Source organism: Curcuma longa, chromosome 1, assembly GCF_044706935.1.
Source record: "Curcuma longa cultivar G26 ecotype Majalengka, Jawa Barat chromosome 1, ITB_CL_G26_1.1, whole genome shotgun sequence".
In the NCBI taxonomy this organism is placed as follows: Eukaryota; Viridiplantae; Streptophyta; class Magnoliopsida; order Zingiberales; family Zingiberaceae; genus Curcuma; species Curcuma longa.
Window position 1 is genome coordinate 15719328 of NC_133861.1, and position 25870 is coordinate 15745197.

Below are 25870 nucleotides of genomic sequence, written 5' to 3' on the forward strand. Positions count from 1 at the left end.
GTGATTTAGTTGAGAAAAACACGGCCAGTTGACCATGGTCACCATCGAAGACTCAGAAATTGATGGACGATCACTTGCCAAAACCTCACAATAATCCTTACAAATATGCTATTTTACAAATATGGCATATTTGTAAAATTTTTCTCACCCCTAAACTGAAGGAGGTGACCCCTCGCCGCCTCCCGAGGTCAGCTCGCTGCCGCCACCGCTGCTTGCTTTCTTCCCAGATCTATCATCGCTTCCATGGATGGGAAGACCCTCCGCCCTATTCAATCCACATCCTCTTCCTCCTCTGCTCCGACTATCGCCACCCTCTCCGCTGCCTCCGCAGTCTCGATTCGACCCAGAAAGAACAGAAAGGTTTCCTCCTCGGAGGATCCTTCCAAGAGGGCCGCCTCCTCTGCCGCCGTTCGCGTGATCCCCCGCCCTCTTTCCTCTGATGGGGAGATTGTCGCTGCACTTCGCTACCTCCGCGCCGCTGACCCGTATCTCGCCCGCGTGATCGACGCACACGAGCTTCCCACTTTCCAGTGTCTCTACCCACCTTTCCACGCCCTCGCCCGTAGCATCCTCTACCAGCAACTGGCCATAAAGGCCGGCGCTGCCGTCTATGCCCGATTCATCTCTCTTTGCGGTGGCGAGTCCGGCGTTGTTCCTGAGGTTGTCCTCGACCTTACTCCTCATCAACTCCGCCAGATCGGTGTCTCTGGCCGCAAGGCTTCCTACCTCCACGACCTAGCCCGGAAGTACCACAGCGGCATACTCTCTGATGCCACCATCGTTGCTATGGACGACAAGTCGCTCTCCACTATGCTCACCATGGTCAAGGGCATTGGTGCATGGTCCGTTCATATGTTCATGATCTTCTCGCTCCACCGACCCGACGTGCTCCCCGTCGGCGACCTTGGTGTTCGCAAGGGGGTGCAATTGCTGTATGGCCTCGAGGAGGTCCCACGGCCTTCGCAGATGGAGCAGCTTTGTGAACGGTGGAGACCGTATCGTTCTGTTGGGTCTTGGTACATGTGGAGGCTTGGGGAGGCCAAGGGCGTACCCCCTTTGGCTTCATCAAATGCTGAAGATGGTGCCCTTGATTTCACTTCCGTGGGAGGTGGAGCAATACCGCAGCCACAGTTAATTGATCCAATTCAGATACTTCCCAGTCTTGGATGAAAGCCATACGTTTCCAACTGGTATTGTTTCAGATTTTCTCCTAAAGCTAGCTTATTAGAAAAGAGTTATCTTACTACGTTCCTAGTTTCTACATCGAATGAGCTGTTCAGTGCCAAAACGCTTTCCTCTTTTGTTCTATAATTCATGTCGTGCACATGTTGTGTTTGCTCATTGACTCAACATGCTGCACCACCTTGCTATTGTAGTTCTTATAGGTTGACCTTTCATGGCAATGCTATGTCACTGCCAGTCTCTATACTCATAGGTCAACACTTCAATGTCGATGGAAAATAGTTTGTAATTAATTAGTTATCATGAAGACGAAGGATTTAATCATTCATGTTCATCTACCATTCAAGTCTCAACAATGCAGAACTAATTTGGTGGTGAATCAGAAAACAAGAAACTAACAAGTTTTTGTTCCATATTTGTTCAGCCAAAACAAAGACAAGACTACTATCATGAGACCGTGACTACCAAATACTATTCCAAAATGATGCTCTGCATTTTAAATTTTTATAAACAATAATCAGAGTGAATGGGCATCTGATAGTTTCATTACAGAGTCAGAATAGTGTTAACTGAATCTGTTGTCAGTACCACATGAACCTCAACTTCGTTATCTCCATTAGTGTTTTTTATTATAATAAATGATGAGCAAACACTTTGATTCATCTCTCAATACCAACTGCATCGAGTAAAAATCTGTGTATCAGCAAATGGATTTGATATCATGTAACTATAATTAATCTTTCTTGTCACCTATAACATTTGCATTGGGACTAATTTGGCCTTCCATGGTGAACTAAATGCTTGGTGGAAGTGTTTTCTTGAAGGTTGTAGGTATATGATTCCAGTACACATAATTTCACTTTGCCATATCATGTTTCTTGTTGTTTTCTTAAAGGATGTTGATTGTGCATAATACATTTCTCATCCTCATTGTAGCATGCAGTTTAATGATCATTCTTATTAAATTTGTACAATTTGTCTCTGTTTGACTTTTTTTTATTGACTTGATTTGCTTCTTTTTTATAATTTGACTACAGTTTGGCTAGCCTTTATGGCATAGATGATATATCCAACAATGCAAGTAGACATGAAGTCAACTAATCCACAATGATCTTGTGGCTTGATCATTGTCTTTGTATATGTGTTGTACGAATTTTGCAGTTGTCTTTTGATTGCCTCCTTATTGTGCTTTATCATCTGGCAATATCTTATGTTACTAATATTGTTCTTCTTGCAATTGGTTAATTACTTCTTATGTAACTAGTTGGAGTTAGACCAATTTTAACACTACTAGGGATGATTAGTTTAGTTTTCAACTTCCAATTTCTTTAAAATATTTGCTGGATTTTGTGGTGAGAGGAGTTTATATAACCTCCTAGGATGATATGTAGTCTATGGGGCAAAAATGAAAAGACCATTTCAAATTATGTAAATTATCAAAAAGGTATTCTTTTTTTTTTTTTTAATTAAGAGGATGTCTTATTATATTAATTATCTTTAAAATATATTTACTTCTTTTATAACAATCAATATAATATTATTATAGTATTGAAGTAGTTATTTAGTAATTGTTATAATTGTATGGTAATTATATGCGTAGTTATTATAATTATTTTTATGAAATTTAAGTAATTTTGATAAGTATTTTAGGTATAATATTTGTGATTAAAATGAGATAGTTGATTTTTATATTATAGTAATTGTAGTAGTTATTTCGAAGTGGTTATAATAAAAATATTTTTTGATATAAAAGATATGGTGGAGTATTTTTTTGAAAAAAAAAATATTCTTTTGACTATTATCTAGACGTGTTCTTTCAGCCTGAAACAATGTCTCAGGTTTAAAAATAAATATGTTAGATGTGTATGAATTCAAACTGATTGATTTTAGATAAACATCACGTCGCTTGCGATTGATTTGAAAATTCTTGTAAATTATTTTATGTCAATCCAATAGAAATAAGAATTTATCCATCATTATTAACTTGACAGAGACTTTGAAATAAGAATTTAAGTGGACAAGAATTCAAAAAAATATAATTTTTTAAATTGAACTGCAAATGAACTTGTAGAAACCAGCGATTAATCTTTTAAATGGAAAGGTAAAATGGAACATGAAAGTGTGTTTTAAATAAAAAACATATAAAATTCAATAAATTAGTAATTTTTTTCTCATCCATTAAATAAATTAAACATGAGTTACTTTAAAAACCACAATAAATCTTATTTATGCTAAAAAAATGGCTATGCTCATTAATAAATGAAAATTCGCTTGACAATTTTACAAAGTAAATGTGATGTGCCGGTTGAAAGTTCAAAGTCCTGGAAACGTATTCCGCCCGTTCCTTCTCTACCCTTGCATTATATTATGCAACTCAGTCGAAAAGTCAACTCTGCATGGGATTCATGACAGGGTGCTCGCATCAGTTCTGACGCATTGAAAGTTGCTAATTAATCAACCTTGGTGGTTATATATTCCATCATCTTCCATGGCAGCCACACCAATACGTTCTATGGAAGAAGAAGCCTCTAAGAAGCAGAAGAGGTGGCTAAAAGGAGGGTACCGTCGCCTCCTGTCGCGGCGATACACCCCCTCGAAGACGAAGGAGATAAAGCAGCTGGAGGAGGATGGAAAGGACGAGGCGGATATCAGGGTGAGGAAGGGCAGCAAGGAGGTCAATGGGCACCCTGTGATTAGAATTCTGGAGGCGCCATCGAAGAAGGCAACGTCGAGGCCGGAGTTCTTGAGGTATTTGGAGTACTTGAAGGAGGGTGGGACGTGGGAGCCCAACTCTGAGAGGCCCTTCATCTACTTCAAGTAGTCAAGACCGAGTGCGAGCGTGCGTGCGTGTGTATTGTAAATAAATGGTCTTTCATGAAAATTTCTCCTCGTCTGGATATCGAAATCAGCTCGTTTTGGAACACATAATTGATTTTACAAGTTAAACACTGTTTTGGGGTGATGAAGCCAAACGATAACTTGCTTACTACGCAGCATGCAAGTGCGAATTTCATCTTTTAACGGATCGCCACGAGATAAACACCTACGCAAGCATGGAAGCGTGTTCATAGAAAGGCGTTATGGACTTTGTAGCAGCCAAGGCGTTATATTTGGAACGCAAAAATAAATCTAAAGAGGACTAAGTGTTACGGCCCAAATTGTCTCTTCACGCTTACTTCGAATAAAAGGTTTGTCTGGGGCCCATCGCCATGTGAAGGGAAGGGTTATTCCGATTCGCTCAGACAGATATAAAGGAAGCCCATTTCGAGCCCTAGTCGGCGATTGGATCCCCAAATCGTAATCCGGTGGGAATCTCGGCGGGCAAACACGGCCGAGGAAATCGAGATCGCTACGCAAACCTCGACGCCGGTGGGAGTCGACACCGGGTATTCGTGTTCATTTGCTCTTCCGCTTTCTGTGATTCTTCTGATGGAATTCAAGCCTGCTGTTTTTTTTTTCTCTCGTTTTATGTTCTTTCGTCTGATTCTTGTTGCGATTTGTGGAATTAACTGGTGGGAATGGAATTCTACTCCTTTCAGAGCTTACAGACGGAGTTTCGATTCGGATTATCGGTTTGTGAATTACTGTAGTGAAATGTAGGGGATTAATCTCCGATGTACCACGCGTTGATCTCCTAGATTAGATTCCTGTTACACCTGAATTTTATTTGGAGCAAGATGAAGTCAAACGGAAGTTCCTTTAGTATTGATGTTGAATATGCCTTTTCTTGTGTATCTGATTTTTTTTTGTCTTGATTTACGCTACAGTTGTGCAAATAATATTTTGCCTGACCTTAGCCATTCAAGATAGTTGACAGAATGTCAAGGGCTCCATCGCTTCTGTTGAGTGATTCCTCCAATCAGGAACACTTCTTATGGCTAGTTTGCTTGATTTTTCACTTAGATGCTAGCAATGCCTATACTTATGGGCTGCAAATTGGAAGTTGCAAATTGGAAGCATTTATGTCAGTAACGCGGGGGAAGTTGCAAATTGGAATTGCAACTGACGTTGTTTTTAAACAATGTTCCTCACCAACTCCGCCAACCATAGACATAAATGATTTTGTACTTCTAGCTGCACGCTAAGAATTTCATATTACTGAGATTTTTTTTGACTCAAAAGTGCTCGCACATGAACAAGTCTTGCACTGCTTTCATCATACTTTGAAGGAAGGAGTACACATGGTATTCATCCTTGATACTTATTATGGGTGCAAAATTTATTTCATGTGTGACATTGGGGTTTTGTGAGCTCGTCAAAGAGAACTCACTGATCTCATGGTGGAGATTTGATTTCTCTCCTTCATGAGTTCTCCACCCGTGTGTTCCATGTCTTGTTTTCCCTGTGATTGTCAAAATGAGTTAGTCATCTTATTCAGCTCAGACCTCAACTTCATGGCTTGTAACAGTATGCTTACCAAACCCCTCAGAATTGGAAGATGTAATCCAGAGGTAAGATCATGTATAATTTTTCTGGTAGATTTCTATACCTATTACTAGCATATATATTCCTGTTAGGATATATCCTTTAAATTCATAGTACCTTAAGTATTGGTAAGTACTAGGAAATATATTCAAATCTCAGGAACCCATTAAACTAAACATATTTAATTATACTAGTATCTTGAATAGCTTTATGAATTTGTTTCAACCGTGGTCTAGAAAGCAGTCTAGCTGGCTGTTTAGGAGGTTTGGCCAAGGGACCACTTTGCCTATCCCATACATAGTTCGCAGCCATTCCAAAAATCAATCTATGTGGGTTAGGCAAATATAAGTAGAGGATAGCCAATTTAAATGAATCAAATGAACCAGATTCGTTTTTCTTTTTTTTTTTTTAAATAAAAATTAATTTCTCTTATACCAAACTCCTATCTATCTCTTTATCCCTTTCTCACATGAAAACCTTCATTCTCTCTTGCGCAGTTAGGCTGCAGATGACCTGTAGCAGATTTCTTCATCTTCATTCTCCTTCTACTGCTGTGATTTCTTCTTCTGTCATGGCAATGTCTTCATTTTCATATTCTTTTCATTTCTTTTTTATTTTTCTATTTCTCATCTCTCATATTTACAACTCCCTTTAAAATCAGCTGCTAATAGTTGCTAGACTTTACAAAATTATTCTGCTCTCCAAGGTAATAGCTTTTGCTCTTTTCTAGTTCTCATATCTTCTAAACATTACAATTGTTTCCCTTCAAAATTGCTGCTGAAATAATTGTTATAATTGTTATGTTATGTGATTTCTTGCAATGTGAAATGATGAAATTGTATGTGTCGAAATTTACTCATCACTTAATTACTGGTGAACTTATTTTGATTGATCAAATATAGTCATTGTTAACTTTTAAGCTTAAATAGTATTTTGGTGCTGATTGCATATGCCTCCACATATTGCATATGCACTATATAGTGTGTTGACCTCTTGCCATCTGAAATTTTTTAAAATCTTAGGGCTTCACAGTCAAATCTTAGTTTTGATTCACTATGCCTACAATTCACTATGCCTTATAGACTAATGACAAGTTTCTTATGCATGCATCTGCAAGACTATAAATGTATTTTATAAAATATATACTCAGTTTATTTCTTTCTGTAAGTGTCTGTATCTCGAGTTGATTGATAAAAGAGATTATATATAGTAGCTGCACATTTTCCTGACAATTATTTTTCTCTTATTTTAACATTCCAGACCACTTCACTGTGATCCGCTGTACTCACTTCCATGATATTTCCTTTATATCTTATCTTACATTTCTATTGTTTTAGCCTTTTTTATTTGATTTTATATGTTTTAATTGAACCTTCATCCCTTGCAGGCAAAAGACTTCCAAGGGCATCATGTCAGACATAAAGGTTGATGATGTTTCCAAGGATGATGAATCAAACCAAAATGAGGAGGCCAATACCATGCCCTCTGCAGAACAAGAGGTGATATTGTGCTCACATTTGGTTCCTTTTTAGTGCCTAAAATGATGGATGAGATTATGCATAATATTAAACCTTGAGGACTTATTTGCTATTATATTTATTTCTGAAGTGGCATTTAGCTATTAAAATGTGACATTATTGTGTTGTGTAAATGCTTTGTTTGTTTGCAGGAGCAAGTGATTAAGAAAAAATATGGAGGAATTGTACCCAAAAAACCCCCATTGATATCCAAGGTACGATCTATTTATTTTACAAATGATGAGGAAATTTCGTATTGTTAATATAACTCGAGTTTTGAGTCTATTAATAATTATCATTGTCGCTGATACTGGTTCTGACTATAGTTCACAGTAGAAATAAAAAACAATCTTTATTGCAGATTAAGAAAAAGTTACTGCATGTAGATGCTTGGAAATTTCTTCCTGGTTTGAAGTTTAAGCCATTTATAAGTTTGCTTTGAGATCTGAAATGATACTCCAATCCTTGAAAAGTTTGTAAGACCAACTACTACAGGATGGTTCAAGTAAGAATTCTAGAAGGTGTCAAAAATTGATCTGAATCTTAGGCTGGTTTTACTTTGGTGGAAAAATCCAAGGGGAACAAAGGGAAGAGGAAATTACAAAAAAATTATTGCTCGATATGAAATTTTACAAATCTCTCTTTTCCTCCCCTTCTTCCTATAGCCTTTCTTCTAGGTGGCATTGAGGGAGCACAACTTAATGTTTCAAGAGAACACAATCTGAATTAAGCTGCTTAACAATACACATTATTTTTTAATTTTCCTGTGGATAACAATTTAACACAATAAATATTTCTTTTTGTAGGATCACGAGCGTGCTTACTTTGACTCTGCTGATTGGGCATTAGGAAAGGTATTATTATCATCTTAAATTTTCATTTGCTAAGAGAGGAACGTCAGCGGTCAGCCATTCTGATATCGATGTCCTCGCTGCTCACCCATGTGATATTGATTTTCATCTTTTACTTGTGCTTCACAACAGCAGGGGGGACATGCTCAGAAACCCAAAGGTCCCCTTGAGGCACTTCGACCAAAGCTGCAGGTACCCATATTTCCAAAGATTCTGTAATACCAAGTCTTCAAGTTAGTCTGATTCTGCCTTGTCAAAAAATGCATAAAATTTTTCATTGGAGGGTACTTTAACCATTGAACTAGCAACTGATATTTAATCAATAGTTCTATTTTTCTTATTTGTGTGCTTTTCTCCAATCTCTAGCCCACACCTCAGCAGCAGGTACGTTCCCGACGCCCAGTTTATGCCTCAAGTGAAACTGAAGGTATGTGGTTTGGTCTATCTCATTGTTCTTTTTCTTTTTGCTGTCGAACTGCAATCTTGTAACCGATAAATTCATCTTTCAGATGGAGATAATGCTGCTTCCGAGGCAGTGAATGACAATAACGATGGCACCGACGGCAGTGATCAGTAGCTTCTTAATGCGGAGTCTTCCAGTTGGGAATTTTTCTTCTTTGATGAAATACGACCAATCCATTGTTAACTTCCTCTAAATAAGAAGTGCACATTATCTTGCATTCGGTAAGATCTGCTGAGACTTAACTAATGAACATAGCATCTGTGTTGATGAAATCCTGCTAGTTATGTATCATGTTAAGATCTTCCAGGATCTGCTTGATGTCAAGTCTTTCCAACTTGTATCATTTTCCACATGGAACTTTATATTTTAATGTTAAAAACATCTTATTGGTATGGTGATATCATTTGGAACTTTATATTTCCATCTAAGAACGCGTATGAGCCTAACCAAAATTCAGAATCACCTAAATCTGCAAATCTCAATTGCTGTATCAAAATGAATTCAAATGTCAAATCAGATAATGCAGAATGATAAAACCGTCGTATCTTAGACTCAAAAGCATTCAACTAATTCTACATTATAAAAAAGAGGTTGGCTGTGTTTTAGGGGATCCGCGTACCCGATGTGCGAGGCAAGCTTGGCTGACTCATGGAAGTTTCCACGTTGTTTCTCCGCGGAAACGAAACGTGGCGGTAAACTTTGAACGTCTCAAACAGCGTGCTCCAGTCCCATCGACTTGTCGAGTTTTGATTCGTTATCTTCGCTAATGCCTGTCTGCGTAGATCCTGACCGTCCGACAGAGTGGCAAATGGGAACGCGCGTCCTGACGCAACTCCTCGGGACACGTGGAACACAGAGGTCAATAAAATAAAGAAATGATCCCATTTCTGCCGTCGCCTCTCCCCTGCCTCTGCCTCCTCCAATCTCTTCCTCTTCTCTCTCCGCCAACGAATCCGTAGCAGAGGTAGCGACCAAATCTGAGTTGGGAGGGGTTTTGTCGGGAGGAAGGGAGAAATCGATTGCTTGGTGTTTGATTTTGAGGCCCGACGCCTTTGTAATCCAAACTGTTTGGGTTTTCCCAAATCGATGGATTCCGATCTCTGGATCTCTCGCCTTGCAGCGGCAAAGAGGCATTACTCGACCCAGCTTCAGCAGAATGTTCAATCTGGTATCATCGGATCGTTCTTCCTTGCTCTTGCTTTTTATTGTTTACTTTTCTTCATCGGATTCGGGTAGAAATTGTTTGTCTGATGGGGTTTCTTCTTCTTTGATGTAAATATTTTTTTTTGTCCCTCCTGAGAAATCGAAATTGGATTTTGATAGATCGTTTGAGCATCGACGAATTCGAGATGGAGGAGGAGCTCCGTCCCGATTTCACCTGCCCGTATTGCTACGAGGATCACGACATCTCGTCGCTGTGTTCCCATCTTGAAGAGGAGCACGCGTTCGAATCTACTGCTGCTGTGAGCATCGAAAACCATAGCTTTTCTTTTTCAGTTTCCCTTGAATGCTTATGCATTTTCACTAGCATGCTGTGGATAGGCAATAATCATAGGCGATTTATGCAATAGTTGGATACATAAAACTTTATGAAACATCTGGAATTAGTACTCCCTTGATATATAACTGCAGGATTTGGTCATATGCAGATTTTAATTGTCAACACTTTAGTAGGAAGAAAAAAATAAATGGATATGGTATGGGATGTCAGATTTTGTAATTTCTGGTCCGCTCTTATGATATGATCTTTTTATTGTATGTTTGACCTTACAAATGATTTGTCTACCGCATACTTTGCCTGATAAATCCCAGTGCCTTTGTCAACCTCACAATATCTTTCCTGCTCCTTTCTTGAAGAAATTGTTTTTGCCTCTATTGCTGTGGTAAGCATCAAAAGACAAAAACACTAGCCTCCAGATCAGTAAAGTCCTTTTTTTTTTGTTTCCCCATGAATGCTTTTTTTGCATTTCTGTGATGTTGCAAATAAGCATTTAAATGCCATTTATTATAGGATTCAACAAAACCATTCCTGACATTTATAATCAGAAGTTAGATATTATTGCAAAAATTGATTGTATGCACGTTGTTAGTGAAAATACTAAGGAGAAAAAGGTAGAGAAGAGCTAATGTTAAATTGAGTTGATAGTTTTCTATATGCCTTTAGTGTTTGCTTCTAAGTTTTTCAAGTAGAAATGATTTATCTGGTATATATCATGCCCAGTAAATTCTTGTGACAAATCTAAATGTGGTTGGTCAACTCACTGTTTGAATAAATAAATAAATAAATAACTACTTGCCAATTATGTTGGTTATTTTTTTTACTTGGTTACTGTTTCACTTTTGTAGATGTTGCAGCTTATGATTCAAGAATCTGATCTGAAGTGTTTAACTGTTTATATCTGTTCCATTTTACAGGTTTGCCCTATCTGCTCCATGAAGGTTGCAAAAGACATGCTGAATCATATCACTCTTCAACATGGGCACATATTCAAGATATCCTTCCTGTTTGATTGCATCTGTGGCACATCTGTGGCATTTTATCATAAAGATTTTGCATTTGTTTCTCTTAACAAAGGATTACATGCAGAGACGTCGAAGGTTACGCAGATTTGCCATCCCTAGCAATCAGACACTTTCTCTTTTGGGGAGGGACCTTCGTGAGGCTCATCTGCAGATTCTTTTGGGAAATGCTGGTCGTAGAACAAACAACAATGAGGAGTCCAACATAGCGTCTGATTCATTTCTTTCATCACTTTTTATGAACTTTCCAACATCTGAGCCAGAAGAATCATCGAAGCCATCCACTGATGACAATGCATATCTGAAAAAGGAATCAGATCTACCCTCTTTCATATCTGGGTAATTATTACATTTATCTGTTGTAGTTTTTATGTCAGATTTAAGTTCACTTCTTTATCTCCAAATTAATTCTTAATGGCATATGGTTTAATTATGTGGAAAGGGGGACATTTAAATACTATTGCAAATAAATGTGAGGGTGGTCAAAATAATGGTTTAACTTAGATCCTGATGTGAAATTTATTTGTGAATTAAGTATTTGGATTGAAAATTTCAGGGATGGTACTACGACTTGAAATTAGTTCCATCTTAATCTGTTTTTGATTGGAAAAACAACTGTATAACGATTCAAGTCTATATTATGATTCTTATTTGAGTTTACCCAGAATTCATAATAAAATGAATTTTCTTCTGTTCACTTGCTATAGATTTGTTTTTAATGAAATTGTGGAATAGAGAATTTGCATAAAATGCTGACGAGCATATTGAGTTTCAACATCATTGAAGGCATATTGACATTATTAATGTGTGGTTCAGATATAAAATTGTAGATGTTTGTACAGGTAGATTTTGAACCGATTCTGTTAGAGGTGTGCTATATAACATTCTTACTTAACAGAGGATGTGTTTCTCACCTGAAACACCATAAATAGTGAACGAGGATGTGAATATGTAGCGCTATATAACATTATTCATTTGTATTCTGATTCGAATTCATAGAAACTACAAAGTATATTGTTAGCTTGTCCTTTATTGAGAAGATTTTATTATGCAGCACAACGCTAAGAAATGTTATCATTAGTTCTCATTGAAAATTTTTCTTGACAGTTTCAACTCTTCATTAACACACGAGCAAAAGGAACAAAGGCGAAAACAGGCCACTGTTCGAGCAACATTTGTGCGAGACCTACTTTTCTCCACTCTTTTTGATGATTAAGGAAACTGGCAGATGAGAATCCGATGAGAGTACAACACCATGGCTTCCGATTCTCTAGTGCATTTCATTGCTTACACTGAATCCTAAATTATCACCTAAAACAGGGCGTGTATCCGAGCCCCAATGGTTGTCCATGCTAAAATGGAAGAACTCAATACAGGCCTGGAAGTAAAGGTTAAATCTGCACATGTTAGACTACCTTTAAGTCCTTAGCGCACAGTCATACTTATATTTATTGAATAGAGATCCAATTTACAAAATGCAGCTTATGGTTTGTCTTTTTTACTTTTGCACTTCTTTTGTCTCGCATTGTTTCAGTTGAATACAAAATTGCGGTGAGCAGATTGAGAAATCTGCAATGGTTGATGGAATTCAAGATTGATAGAAACCTGCTTCATTCGAAATATACTCGGTTCCTAGTGCTTCAGCACATGGAGAAGCAAATTGTTAACACATCATGAGCTGAGCTTATGCAAAAATTGAGGAATTCACAAAGTTGGAAACTGATTTGTTCTACCAATAGAACGGAATTCAAAGATGCTCCATCTTTCATGCTACAAACAAGCTCCAAATGTGAGTTCCAAAGGCCAACAACACAGTGGCAATCCCTTAAACAACATACAAACTGTAACACAAACAGATCATAAACTGATAGAGAAGAACAGAGCAAGGGATTGATGATGCAAACTGCTGTCGCCTCATTTGTGCTGATTCTTCTTCCAAAGGTTTCCAAACATCCGCACGCCCGTACCCTTCTTCCTCCCGCCGCCGTCACCGCTGTCCTCCTCGTCCACGTCGTCTCCGTCCGTCAGCGGCGATCCCCAGCTGCCGTAGCCGCTCCCGACGTGTTTGTCCATCGACCTGCAGCGCTCCGCCACCCTCCTCCCACCCATTTCGTCACCTCCGGCGGCGTCTCCCGTTGCTAGAGCTTCTGCCGCGGCTTCGGCCGCCTTCCGCCATTGCTCGGTTTGCACCTTCAGCCGCTTCAGTTCCATCTCCAGTGTCGCCTTGGCGCCTTCTGCCGTCTCCAGTTGCGCCGCCAGCTGCTTCTCTCTGGTTTTACTTTCTTTGAGCTGTTCCGCCATTGAATCCATCTTTGCCGTGAGCTCTTCTTGTTTGGATCGTGCAGAGTCTGCAATTTGCTTGGCTTCTTCCTCTGCTCTGGTCGTAAAGATGGCGTTTTCTTCCAGGAGGATTGCCACTTCCTTTTCCTTCTCCAAAAGCTTGGCTTTCCAGATGCCAATTTCTTCCTCCTTGTTCTTCTCATCCTCTTTCTTCTGCCCTTCTGCTTCCTCCACTGCTGTAGCAGCACTTTCATTGTTCACGTTCCTCTCTGTTTTGTCGATCATTGTCCTCTTCTCCTCTCCCCCTCTTTCTTCTGCTCGCTGTCAGCTTCATCCTCAGTGAGAACGGACTCAGCCGGCACTACTACTTCAAACACATCCATCGTCGCCGGCGAAGTGACGCTCTCCTCCATTGTGTCATTTTTTCGAACACCTTCCGGTTGAGAATCCCGAGAAAGAGCAAGCTGCTCCTCTTTTCTTTTATTGGCCGAGGCAGCAGCAGGGACACGCTTCTTGGCCTTCACGAGGGCTCGCTCCGCTTCGCGCTTGGCGGCTTCCGCCTCAGCCAGCTGCTCCCTCAGCTTCTTGAGCTCCGCCTGCGCTTTGCTCAGCTTCGTCTCCAGCTCCGCCGCCCTCGCCGCCCGCTTCCTCTGCTACAAACAACAAAGCTACGTCAGAAAACGGCAAACCCAGAGCCAGGAGCAAACTTGCTCTTCGCTTACCTCCTGTGATCCCCCGCGAGGGGACACCTTTGCGCTGCAGTCGACGGCCGCAACCGCCCGGCGGCGCGCGCTATTGGCCTCGGAGCAGGCGGTGCTCCGCAGGTGCAGCGGCGCGCGGGGCGACGGCCTCTGTGGTGCGTCCGACGAGCCCCTACTTCCCATCAAAACTCCTCGCTCCTCAACTCCGCATCAAAACAGCAGCGCAGCAGACAGGGTGTTCGACGAAAGTCCTCCTCATCAGGACCCAGGCGTTGCTGTCACCCCAGCTTTTAATGGCTCCTCCTCTCCTTCCCAAGGCTGTCTTCACCCTGTCCATGTGGTGGTCGATCAACGGTCAAAATAAATAGCTGCAGAGAGGAAGAAGCAGCAGCAGCAAGAGCACAGATTTCAAAAACCTCCTTCAAATTTCAAACTCCGAAGGACGAGGCAGCGCGGACAGTAGAAGCGGACATTAAATTAGTACATGTGAGCAGAGTAGAGGATGACAGTGAACGTTAGGAATGAGAACCATTAGCATTAGCACATGCAAGTAAAATTGGAATGGCTTTCTGTCGCAGCATTTTCCCCTATAGTGTATCAGATTCAATCATTCAAAGCAACAAACTACCAAGACAAGAACAGAGACAAGCTTGATGTTCACTCACCTCTACAGATAGAACCTTGTTTCCAGCAAGTGAATCCCCGGGGCAATGGTGCAACTTTTCCGGATTGTAACCTATGGACCCGCGGTTCGATAAATAACGGTGTATTGCAGAAATTTTTTTCCAAATGGAGAACGCAATCAAAGAATACTAGGCATCTGATGACCATCGTATGCGCTTCCCAATTTTTTACATAAAAAAAAAGAACAGAGACAAACTTTGATGCTCACTCACCTCTACAGATAGAACCTTGTTTCCAGCAAGTGAGCTTTGAGACATGGAAAATGTAGTTTGCTTCACTAAAGCATACTTGGATAGGTAACAGTTTAATTATAGGATTGATTATAGTAGAACGGTCGGTTTCCCAGGTTTCACAGGCATTTGAACAAGAAAAAGGGTGTGGCTTTGGAATCCAGCAAGAGGACAAAGGAACCTCTCTCGAAAGCAGGCAGCCTTTTCTATTTCCCTTTTTCTTCTTCTCTTGGATTTTGATGGCAGTAGACTAAAATTCTCTCCCGGTCACAGTTGTGTATGACTCTGGTTGAAATTGGCTAAACATGGAGAATTTTAGTTATACAACTGTGTAAATTTTTTTTAAAATACTTTTTTTAATATAATTTTTAAAATTCATATCATCTTAAAGATTCACAAGATCCAACCACTATTTTAACACTGAGTTGCAAAGTATTAAATGAAACAAAATCCTTACTGAAAGAACAATCAATTAAAAAATCTTTTGAGACAATTGCCATGAAGATTGATGTCAAGGCTGGCAGCTATCCTTTCTTGTCAGCTCTTCTGTAAAGCGAGTGCACGCTTGCAGTCTCTCGGTCGATTCCACTGCTCCATGAAAGATTCTGTCTCCCTCTTCCTTTAGGATGATAATCATTTTATAGAGGATTAATCAATGAAAGAAAGGCTTGAATCAAAATAATCAAGTCAACTTGAACAATCAGTTTCAGGTTGTTGGGCTGAGCTTATTCCTGTCATTATCTGATTACTTATTGTTGCTGATAATCATCCATTGTTACTATTCGAATTTGATTAGGAGGACGAAAACATGCAGAAACTGACATAATTTTCATTCAAAATCAACGTACAACCCTAACAATACAGAATTTTCTTTGTTCATAATTAATACCCACTTAAAACATAGAAAGAAAAAAAGAAACAAAGATTCTTGCATTGCGAGTCTATGGCCTAACAACAGAATCAAAGATTGTTAGACTGTAAAATTAACACTAAATAGATGCTTCAGCCATACAGAGTTTAACCAAATCGATCCTTAAGCAAATTCACCTTCTTTACTTGCCTGAACATCAACTTGATTAAGATCACATTGTCTGCGTAACTAATAAATAACGATCCTGAGAACTCATGGATCTTAGCTTAGCTTAGATATCACAATTTAAGATGAACATTTGATAAGATGCATGATCTAGATGTACAAGCCAAACCGTGACTGCTGTGGAGAAAGCCCTCCCTCTTTTTATCCAACTACAAATAGCCGTCTGAAGATGAAAAAATAGGAAGTATGAGCACACATCTGAAAGAGGATGTTGCAAACATAAGAGACACTGTTAATATTACAAATCGTATGTTCTTACGTAAAGCAAAAATAAGCACAACTGTTTCATACTCTTATCGATGATAAAGGTAGTGGTATTGCATAACTCCTAGTCTAATTAACTCCATTAGGGCAACAGAGTAAGTGACAAATAAACAACCAGGAAATACAAGAGCCATTAAGCTCTTTATGAGTCTTTATGCAAATGGAAAACACAGTTCCAAATTTTGTTGTCGAAGAGATTCATCTGAGATGATATATACCAAAAATAAGAATAAAATTGATCATGATGCATGGAAGAAACCAGTACTTCTGATGTGAATAAATAGGTTAACCGTAGTTGTCTTATGAAGCTCATCGAACCCTCTGCAATCCATTGCAGCAGAGACATTTCTTACGCAGGGGAGATAGATCAAAATTGGATTGAATGGTGGAAACCAAACCAATCTTGATGGGAAACAATTCACTCTCCATTGTAGAGATAGGAGAGAACATTAGATAAGCCTTAATGCATAAATGATAGTTGTTCTATCAAGCTCTATATGCAAAATAATTAGCCAAAGAGTTCAGCAGAGGAATAATATTCATGAAATAACTTTGATGATGAAGAATGTAGGGAAAATCACATTAATTTGACATATGAGCAACACATAAATGTACCACAAAGTGTCAGAGACGTTTACAAACTAAATGACTGCACATTCACAAGATGAAACTAAATGTCACCAATGCTCATTTGAATCCCTTGTTGTAAAGGTATCAAAAGGATACATCACCAATACCAGCAACACTCGAATAAAAGTATACTTGAATATATATATATACACACACTAACTGCATGCATTACTGATGAAATCTGTAACTTCCATTTTGTGAATGCATTTCAGATTACTAACGGGGCAACTAATTCATAGACAAAGAAATCATCTGCAACAAATTGGTTAAGCTACCAAATTGATTTCCAAGTTAGGAAATGATGATATCAGGGAAGAGTAGTGTATCAACAACAACAACAACACACACACACACAAATGAACTATCAGTAGGAGAATGGCGTGGCTAATATCCAGCAATTCAATTCCAGATATGTAAGAAGAAAGAGTTGGAAAATCCACACCAGCAAGAAACTCCAGGTCGCATGAAGAGAAACTAAAACTTTTGGATTTTTAGCAACATAAAGATAACTGTAAGACAAAAGCTAAAAGGTGACGTCTCTTACCGGTGCCCGATCTTTTGGCACGCTTGATTTTGGCAATCTGCACTTGTGTGTCCACAATGAGCTGCATCTTCTGGAATTCGAGCGTCTTCGTGAACTCCATTCGCTGCTTCTCTAGCTCCATCATCTGCCTCTGTTTTGCCCCTTCCACCCTCTCGTAGATGTCCGCAAACCTCGCGATCGCCCTGGCTAACTCTCGGATCCCGTTTCCTTCTCCTTCCTTCGCCTTCTTCCAACCCCTTGCCGATCTTGAGGACGATCTCGACGGCGAGTCAGATCCCACGTCGTCCTCATCCTTGATGTCCTCCGCGGCCGCCTCGGCAGCTGCGGCCGCTCGCCTCAAGATCGGATTGTCCACGGATAACGCGGTGGCGGCCGAACGCTTCCCCTTCGGTTCCGCCGAGCGCACGGCGGTAGCAGCAGGCAAGAGCGTGCCCTTGCGGTGGAAGGGGAGCGGAAGGGCGAGCGGCGGCGAGGAAGGCGGCTTCTTTGGGGGCGGGGAGGACCCAATGAGGACGTCGAGGCGGAAGAAGAACGGCCACTGGCTTTCGGCGCCGGCGGAGATCCGGGCCTTCTCGACCTTGTACTTCTTCTTCAGGGTGTCGATCCGGTTCTTGCACTGGACGTCGGTGCGGGCCGGGCGGCGGCCAGCGCCTGCTCGGGAGTTGACGGCGTCGGCGACCTCCTGCCAGTGCTTCTGGCGCAGGTTCCCGCGGTTGAGCTCGAGGTAGCGGTCGCCCCAGGCGTCGACCAGCACCGACGTCTCGCCTTCGCTCCAGCAATCCTCCCGGTAAGGCAGCGCCGGATTCGGCGGCTTCGTCGTCGAATCCATCTTCCCAAACCCTAATCCCCTTCTCCTCTCCTCTCCTCTCCCTCTCTTTCTCACGTTATTTGCTCTTCGTCGTCGGCGTTAGGGTTTGATGGGGAAAGAAAGAGAAAGAGGGGGCAGGTAAAAGAGGGGAGACGGCGAAGGCGCCGGCTGCGCGTGAGAGGCACGTGCGGCGGGACGGCGGGGGCGCATGCTGGCGCCTGCGGTGGATGAGAGGGTGGGTCCACGGGGACGGCCCATCATCGCCGTTGGTCACGGGAAACGATTCGGGAGGGGACGGGGGAGACCGGGTCAACATCGTCGACGACGTCGTAGCGCGAGTCGTTCGAATCCGCTGTTATCGCGGGCTTCCTTTTTTTGTTCGTAACGGGGTGGGTTCCTGCGCGCGGTGGCGGAAGGACAGAGGCGATGAATTCGGCGACGAGTTGCGAACTTCCCAAATTGACTCCGCCCGCAAGGCTACGCGTCGGCCGATGGAGGGGCAGAATTGGGATTCCAAGTATGAACAGCGCGTGACGATCCGATGACAGAGAAGTCAGAAGAGGACCACCCACGCCGGTTGTCGTGGTCCTCGGTGCTGCCGAAGAAAGGAGAAGGTTATCGCGCAACAAATTAAAAATAAAAGCAACAAAAATCCTATTTTTGATGGTTCCTGTTCTTCGTAGTTGACCACTCGACCTCACTTGCCATTGGCGGGCCGTCCGTTGGCTTTCTCCCCAAGGAACCTCCCCCTTCTGGCCTCCTTGTTTCGCCCTTTAAAACCCTAACCAGCGAAGGCGGCATCGTCAGGGGGTGGAGGCGATATCGCGATGTCGGGGACTGGTACGATCTCGCAGGATTGGGAGCCGATCGTGCTCCGCAAGAAGGCGCCCACAGCGGCCGCCAAGAAGGATGAAAAGGCCGTCAACGCCGCACGCCGCAGCGGTGCCGAAATCGAGACCATCAAGAAGTGTACTCTTCTCTCTCTCTGTCTCTTCGGTTCCATTTCCTTTTAATTTCGGCCGAGATAACTTTGTCGATTCTTTATTTATTTGTATGTATTTCGCAGACGATGCTGGAACGAACAGGGCTTCTTCAAGTAGCACGTCTATGAATACGAGGAAGCTCGACGAGGAAACTGAGAATCTTACTCGTGAGTAATTCATATATTTACTTACTTTTGCTGGTTTCCTTAATTTGTCATGATATTGATTGCTTACATTTGATTGTATTCGTTGTAAATTAGAAATCAAAGTGTAAGTTTTGATCTATTTCTTAGATTAGGGCAACATATGAAGAACCCATATAGAGGATATATGGAAGAGTTTTCTTCTCAGCCATCCAACTGTGTTTTTTTCTTTCTTAGTTTCTGTTGTCAATTGATAAGGTTGCAGTCCCTGGTAATAGAACACCCAACTCTACAAGAACTTGAACTATTGCCATATTTTGGTCCTTGAACGCTACAGCTTGGTGCATGGTCACATTGGTTGCTTGTTTGATTCTGGCTAGCGTGTCTTATACATGCTTGTCTTTTTTTTTCTTGCAATTCTCAATATTATTACAACTTCATAAAAGCACCACTATAATTTTTGTTGCCAAGAACAAAGTCAGGTCTTGAGCTAGTTTCCTTTCATCATCCAATGACATACTTAAAGATTCCTTCCTAAATGTATTTGCCTCTTAATATATCAAAGCAACAAGAAGGAAGTGGTTATGTTAATGATCTTGACCCTAGTTACTTGCCATCAATTTCAATTTCTCTTGTTGATATCATTCAGTGGCTTGTATTTGCAAGTGATTTTCTTACCTTTTACTTCTTATTTTTTTCTGAAGATGAACGCGTGTCGAGTGAACTGAAGAAGAATCTGATGCAAGCTCGACTGGACAAGAAGTTGACGCAGAGCCAACTTGCACAGGTACTATGTTAATGTTGGCATTTCACTTCAACTCTTGTTATGTATCTTATCAAACAAATCATACTGCATCAGCTAATCAATGAGAAGCCCCAAGTGATCCAAGAATACGAGTCAGGAAAGGCTATTCCAAATCAACAGATAATTACCAAACTGGAAAGGGTGCTTGGAGTTAAACTGAGAGGTAAAAAGTAAAACAGGACACCGGAACTGACCGACGATCGATCAAGCCTATGGTAAAAAATGTTTCATACGCAGTAAATGGATTTGTGTAGCTGAGCCACCTCTTCAGTATGTGTAAAATGTGTTGTCTTTTTTCCTTGATGTGCTTGCGAATGTAGTGTATAAAAGATTGGAGTAACTGGTTTGGTTGTGTATGATATTTTGACAATAATTAATATGTTTCCAGTTTTGATTGTTTCATTATCTATGCAGAATTAAGAGATTATATTATATTATATAGACAGTTTCCAACCATTTGCCACACAAGCCTCACAAGAAAGTTTAATCAACAAATTTAATTCAGGGAAATAGAGTCTTAAATAACATAATCAACCAGTAAGATTAAACCCTACCTTCATCACTTGCACCCTTAATTAAAGTAAGAGCATCCATGTACATAAATATCATGCCTTATAAAATATAAATGTAAATATATCCAACACGACATACGCTAATTAAGTGATTAGTATTTTAACCAAAAGGATGGCGATGATAATTAAAAGAGAATTAAGCCATGTGATGAGTAATTCTAATCAATTAGTTTCTCATCGTAAATCCCGTTCCTAAATTTGAAGCCCAGAAATCAGCTGCGTTGTCTTTCTCTACTTGCAACGTGAATGAAGCAGGCACCAGGCACAGCCCTCGGCTCCTCAAGTCCTTCCCCTCCTCTTCCTCCTCCTATTAATTAAACTCTTTTATTAATTAGCTAGAGAAGATTTTAATTAGCTTGAAACTAACTAAATAGCAGGCCGGGAGACATTAATTAAGCTTACCAGTTGGTGATGTCTGTGGCTGTTGGTGTTGTTCCTTGATGCTCTGCCAAGGTACGGGGAGCTCAGAGCCTGCATCAGGTAAAGAGGCATTCTATTCTAAATTTCCAATCCCTGAAACACACGCTACGGATACATGCATGACAAGAGAGAAAGACAAGAGTTGGGCACAATTACAAGAAGAACTACACAAAAGGTGTGGAGGTCCATTAGGTTTCAATATTCCATCTCATTTTTTTCAGCAGCTTTTACTGCACGCGTGCTCCCTACCTTTAATTGTCCTCCATCTCATCGAAACCCAGGCAGTGTTCTTGCTTGTGGCTCATCTGTGTGTTCTTTTAAAGGGAGGGAAAGATGGAGAGAGAATGGACCTGAATTTGACCGTGGAGGAATCTGATGTAGCCAATGGCTTCTAGCAATACAGACGCAGTGTCAGTCTGAAAGATAAAAATAGACTCATGTCAGTAGTAAAGCATACCTCGCCATGATACATATTGGAACTGCTCCATTTTATCCGTCCATAAGAGTTTGTTTCAATTCCCCAGAGATGGAAAGAAGTTGAAGAAGAAAAACTATTTTCCTTGATAATTATTTTGCACCACAAACGAAGGGATATTCAAGATCTCCCCTCCCCCTTAAACATTTTGTGCCAACCATTGAAGATAAAGGTTAGTTATATATATTACTTAGTTCTTGTGTATGGTAAACATGGGTTTCTCTCACATGAAAATACTGTTCTTCTAGATCACGAACCTATAGAGGTTGCTCAATTAAAAGACTCTGAGGAGCTTATGAGGAGAGGCAACATTAATGAAGTAGACAAATTTCTAATAGTAATTCCATGCAACGAGGCCAAAAAAACCCAGAAACAGTGGAAGAGAGGGTGATTGAGAGTTCATCGTTAGAGTTTAATTATGATGAGAAAACGTTTTAGGGAAGGCACTAGAATGATTAATACCTCAAACAAAAGGTTTCATGAGCTGTATTAGCTAAACTGTAGTGTAATTAATTCATGGATTTGCTGATAATTAATACCTTTCCAAATGGAGAAACTAGCTGATGTAGAGCTGCTATTCTATCTCCCAGTTTCTCCTTTCTAACCTGGCCAAAGACATTATATAACCAATAAAAAAAAGTTCACATAAAATTATTCAATTTACTTTTGTTGTACTATAACAATATCTATGATCATGTGAGAGAGGAACCTTGAGAGGTGACATTACTGAGGAGGCTTGAACCCTAGCCTTCTTGAAAGATGCACCACTATAGTTGCCATTCCACTTAACATGGCAATTTAAAAAAGCAAAGCAATAAGCATAAATTCTTCTGACAAAGAGCAATTAACTATATGTATATATACGTATAAATTAACCCTAAAGATCAAGGAATACATATATAATTCTCACCTGATCAGGCGATGAGTGATCTACTTGGTGATTTTGCTTTCCGTGTGCTGGTCTGCTGCCATTTGAGAAGTCCAAAATATTGTTGTTGCTGAAGCTTGTAGTGACGCAAGACCTAGGAGAGGAGGCTGCAACAACTTGGGTAGTACTACTCCATGGAGATCTACTTGCTCCCTGATCATCTTCTCGACGAGGATCTTTAAAATGGACACAATCATTGGCACTGTAGCCATGTTCTTCTTCCTCTTCCTTGAGTTCATGATCACCGAAACCTTTAGCATCAGTGGATGATCCATATATTGGAGCATATGTGCAGCCTCCCTCCACCAAATTCCCCCTACCATAAATATAAATTAAACATGTATATGTGTGGTGTGTGTGTGTGCGAATATAATATATATCGATCCCAAGTCCTATATTATATATGCATTTGTTCAAGAGAGTAAAGAGATAAAGAGGGGTTGTCGAAGTATTACAGCAAGAGTTGGCTCCATGAGTACTCAGCTGGTAGCTCTCTTGATCTGAGATCGTGGCAAGGGATCATGGGGTTAAGTGTCTTCGAGAACTTTGGAAATTTCTTGGGGGAAGGCAAGGAAGCAGTGGAGGATAATAGATTAGGCATCTCCTGAGGTGGCATCATCATCAGGTCATTGATGCTCCACTGCAAGCTAGGGTTTGGTGATCTCTCTATCATCATTTGCTGCACCAAGGAACTCTCATGTTGATGATGGCTGTGATGATGAGCTCCTCCTCTATTCATTCCGAGAAGACTGATCTCCTTAGGGTTCAATTCTGCACTTCTAGGTCAACCCCTTGGATACTACTAGTTTGCAACAAGGCTTACATGGTATGGGGGAGCCTTTTCTTTTTGTTCACCTTCCCTTCCACCCCATCTTTTGATTAAATAATATATGTTTTTCTTCTAACTTTCCATCTCTCCCTTTCTTTTTCGCTTGCTTTTGCTTTATCACAAAGTTGGCAAACAAAAGGTGGTGGCAGCTTCATGAACAGTGATTCATTGAGGAAATGTTTTAGGAAATTAGGTTAGCCCTTGATTTAAGTAAAAGCTACATGATTATGGTTTAGGGTTAGACGTATAGATGTACATATAGATCTAATTAAGTAGCCCTTGTCTATATATATAGTTGAAGAATGACAAAAGATAAGTTGATGCTAGAATGAAAACTAATCTATTAGGTGAGAGATTTGGACCACCTATATAAAGAATACAAGTCCATATCACTTTAGATTACTTAATTATATGTTAATTATTCTTCTCTTCTTATAGCAAACTGTTAGTTTCTCGTGATGATCAATTATGTAATTGTTTATTAATGCTGGTGTGAGCCAAAAATCAACTAGATTTAATTTTTTTGACTAATTAATAAAATAAGAGAACTTCAACTGTTCAGTAATATTTTATAGTTTTAAAACTATAGAAATAATAAAGTACTTGGCATTTAATCTGTTCTTTGAGCATCAAATTCTACACTTAATTCCTTGCTTAGAATAACAGCGAGATAATGTTTAGCAGGATAACTAAAGCTTTTGGCACCAAAAGAAAGCAAAACTGAAGCTTTAATCAGCAGAGAGTTACTGTTTAGTATTCTTAAATTAAATTTCTAGGATCCTTCACTTGAAGCCAAGGGACTATTAAGCATCTATGATCTGTTGAGTGTGACTGACGTGAAATGGAGGAAAGTCTGATGAAATTCACCTGAAATGGATTGAAACCTCCCATGATCATGCATCCAATTCAGTGCAGTGCAGTGCAGTGCAGCACTGTATGCCTAATCTTTCTATTCATCAGTCTTTTACTTCTCCTGCAGTGTCCTTTCTCTTTTCTTCTTTTCCATTATTTTCAAGAGATTGTTTATTAAGTTGCTCTTGGAATGTACTATGGTAAAGCTTCACATTGAAGACCAGCAATTATGATATTAATGTTTGTTGACTGAATCAATGGAGTAAGAAATCAAAAATTTTAATGAAATTTTCAAAGTACATTTCATACATCCTGAGCCTTTATATGTATCTTTATTTTTAAAGAAAAAAAAAAGAATTAGTCAGACGAGGACAAAAATATAAGTAGAGATAAGGAGAATAGTTATAATTGTTCTAATTCATCCAAAGGCACAAAGTAAGTTTAGACAACAATAAAGAGACTTTATTGTTGATAAGCCAAAAGCGAATGATCAGCAAAAGAAAGGAGATTGAAGGAGCTGGTGAGGTGGAATATTCATGATATGTCAAACTTATCGTCTCCATTGCAATTAAACATATCACTATTATACTAATTAAACATCACATTCACTTGGCCAAATATTCGCAAGTATGTGTTTGTTTTCTGTCAATTGTCGGGTTGCTGTCGATGTATACACACACTTGTTTGAACCAGTCATTTGCAGATATATATAAAAGTATGTGTATATTTTGGTTTATTGCTGAATCTCATTGCCGTGACGAATGAGATGTAATCTGTTTTGATGTCTCGATTTAAAAAATTATAGTGGCTGTAGCTGTTCCTTGAACTACAATATCTAATGGCAATCCTTGTGCTATGAAATTCCAGGTAAAGTATATCAGTATGAAAAATGACTAATTAAAGCTTACACCTTGAGACAAATTCCAACAAATCAATTAAAACATAGCATTTGCATTTAATTTTTTGTTTTCTGAAAGTAATAACTAATAAATACAGTCTGACCATTGGATGTTCACAGCATTTCTATTTAATTTGTTGAAAAGTTATATCCTGTTTTTTTATTGAAGAAGATTACTAGTTCAATAAAGAAGTAAAAACTGCTATAAGGTTGTTTTTCCAGATAGACATTGTGATCCTTCTACTGACAAGATATTGGTTGCTGACTGCAATCTAACTTAACATTTCAGATTCAGATCACATGTATATGCGTAAATTAAAGCTCTTTGAAAGTTTGCCTTCATAAAAAAAAGATATATATGATCAAAAGCCAAAATAAGGAAGTACATTAACTAGATTAAGACCAATTGTAATGCAATTGGGCAACTATCAAGACGAATCGCAAGTGCTCTGATACTCATGTCTCATGTTTTTTTGTTTTTGACTTTTAGGAACTTGTCCTACTGATTGAATAGGATTGGTGTTACCCATGTCTCAAGTCTTCATCATGCTAAGTACTTCACAAAAGAGATGATATGCATGTCAACAGATATTCACGATGTAAAAGAAGAAGAAGAAGAAGAAGAAGAAATATTCAATAGGAGAAAAGAAGAGTAGATTTAGAGAAAAAAATTGCTTTGAAGACTGAACAATAAACATTCATTTAAGTTTCTGGTTCCAACTAGTTCATAATCATTTGCTCCCATGTTGATAATCAACAATGCACCAAAA

General features: G+C 39.8%; 6 protein-coding genes and 2 pseudogenes across 9 annotated transcripts; 5 read left to right on the forward strand and 3 right to left on the reverse strand.

Moving 5' to 3' along the window:
- Window positions 1-140: 140 nt before the first annotated feature.
- On the forward strand, window positions 141-2373 carry LOC141821837 (DNA-3-methyladenine glycosylase 1-like). Its single transcript, XM_074709211.1, has 2 exons — window positions 141-1190; window positions 2220-2373. Exon 1 carries the CDS (start codon window positions 244-246, stop codon window positions 1168-1170), a length of 927 nt encoding a protein of 308 aa, XP_074565312.1. The 5' UTR covers window positions 141-243; the 3' UTR covers window positions 1171-1190; window positions 2220-2373.
- A 1262-nt stretch (window positions 2374-3635) lies between these two features.
- On the forward strand, window positions 3636-4128 carry LOC141823196 (uncharacterized). Its single transcript, XM_074710492.1, has one exon. The coding sequence runs from the start codon at window positions 3671-3673 to the stop codon at window positions 4001-4003; it is 333 nt and encodes a 110-aa protein (XP_074566593.1). The 5' UTR covers window positions 3636-3670; the 3' UTR covers window positions 4004-4128.
- Window positions 4129-4415: 287 nt separating this feature from the next.
- LOC141817757 (uncharacterized) lies at window positions 4416-8838 on the forward strand. Of its 4 annotated transcripts, none has more exons than XM_074705415.1 (7): window positions 4416-4568; window positions 6995-7106; window positions 7277-7339; window positions 7931-7978; window positions 8108-8167; window positions 8342-8402; window positions 8485-8838. In XM_074705415.1, exons 2-7 carry the CDS (start codon window positions 7017-7019, stop codon window positions 8550-8552), a joined length of 390 nt encoding a protein of 129 aa, XP_074561516.1. In that variant the 5' UTR covers window positions 4416-4568; window positions 6995-7016; the 3' UTR covers window positions 8553-8838. The 4 variants fall into 4 exon arrangements, with proteins under 4 accessions (XP_074561516.1, XP_074561579.1, XP_074561632.1 ...); XM_074705478.1 differs by having other exon boundaries at window positions 8111-8167; XM_074705531.1 differs by lacking the exon at window positions 7277-7339.
- A 503-nt stretch (window positions 8839-9341) lies between these two features.
- LOC141830549 (protein DEHYDRATION-INDUCED 19-like) lies at window positions 9342-12459 on the forward strand. The gene is made up of 5 exons (XM_074717961.1): window positions 9342-9606; window positions 9762-9901; window positions 10854-10931; window positions 11020-11297; window positions 12066-12459. The coding sequence occupies exons 1-5, from the start codon at window positions 9525-9527 to the stop codon at window positions 12172-12174; spliced, it is 687 nt and encodes a 228-aa protein (XP_074574062.1). The 5' UTR covers window positions 9342-9524; the 3' UTR covers window positions 12175-12459.
- On the reverse strand, window positions 12449-14294 carry LOC141830542 (uncharacterized; annotated as a pseudogene).
- Window positions 14295-15795: 1501 nt separating this feature from the next.
- On the reverse strand, window positions 15796-18606 carry LOC141817663 (trihelix transcription factor ENAP2-like). The gene is made up of 2 exons (XM_074705327.1): window positions 17388-18606; window positions 15796-16112 (listed from the first exon to the last, which is right to left on the reverse strand). The coding sequence occupies exons 1-2, from the start codon at window positions 18214-18216 to the stop codon at window positions 16099-16101; spliced, it is 843 nt and encodes a 280-aa protein (XP_074561428.1). The 5' UTR covers window positions 18217-18606; the 3' UTR covers window positions 15796-16098.
- Window positions 18588-20525, forward strand: LOC141818054 (multiprotein-bridging factor 1a-like; annotated as a pseudogene).
- A 196-nt stretch (window positions 20526-20721) lies between these two features.
- Window positions 20722-23359, reverse strand: LOC141841235 (uncharacterized). The gene is made up of 7 exons (XM_074729381.1): window positions 22977-23359; window positions 22504-22837; window positions 22303-22377; window positions 22133-22198; window positions 21469-21534; window positions 21101-21169; window positions 20722-21005 (listed from the first exon to the last, which is right to left on the reverse strand). The coding sequence occupies exons 1-7, from the start codon at window positions 23258-23260 to the stop codon at window positions 20865-20867; spliced, it is 1035 nt and encodes a 344-aa protein (XP_074585482.1). The 5' UTR covers window positions 23261-23359; the 3' UTR covers window positions 20722-20864.
- Window positions 23360-25870: the final 2511 nt, after the last annotated feature.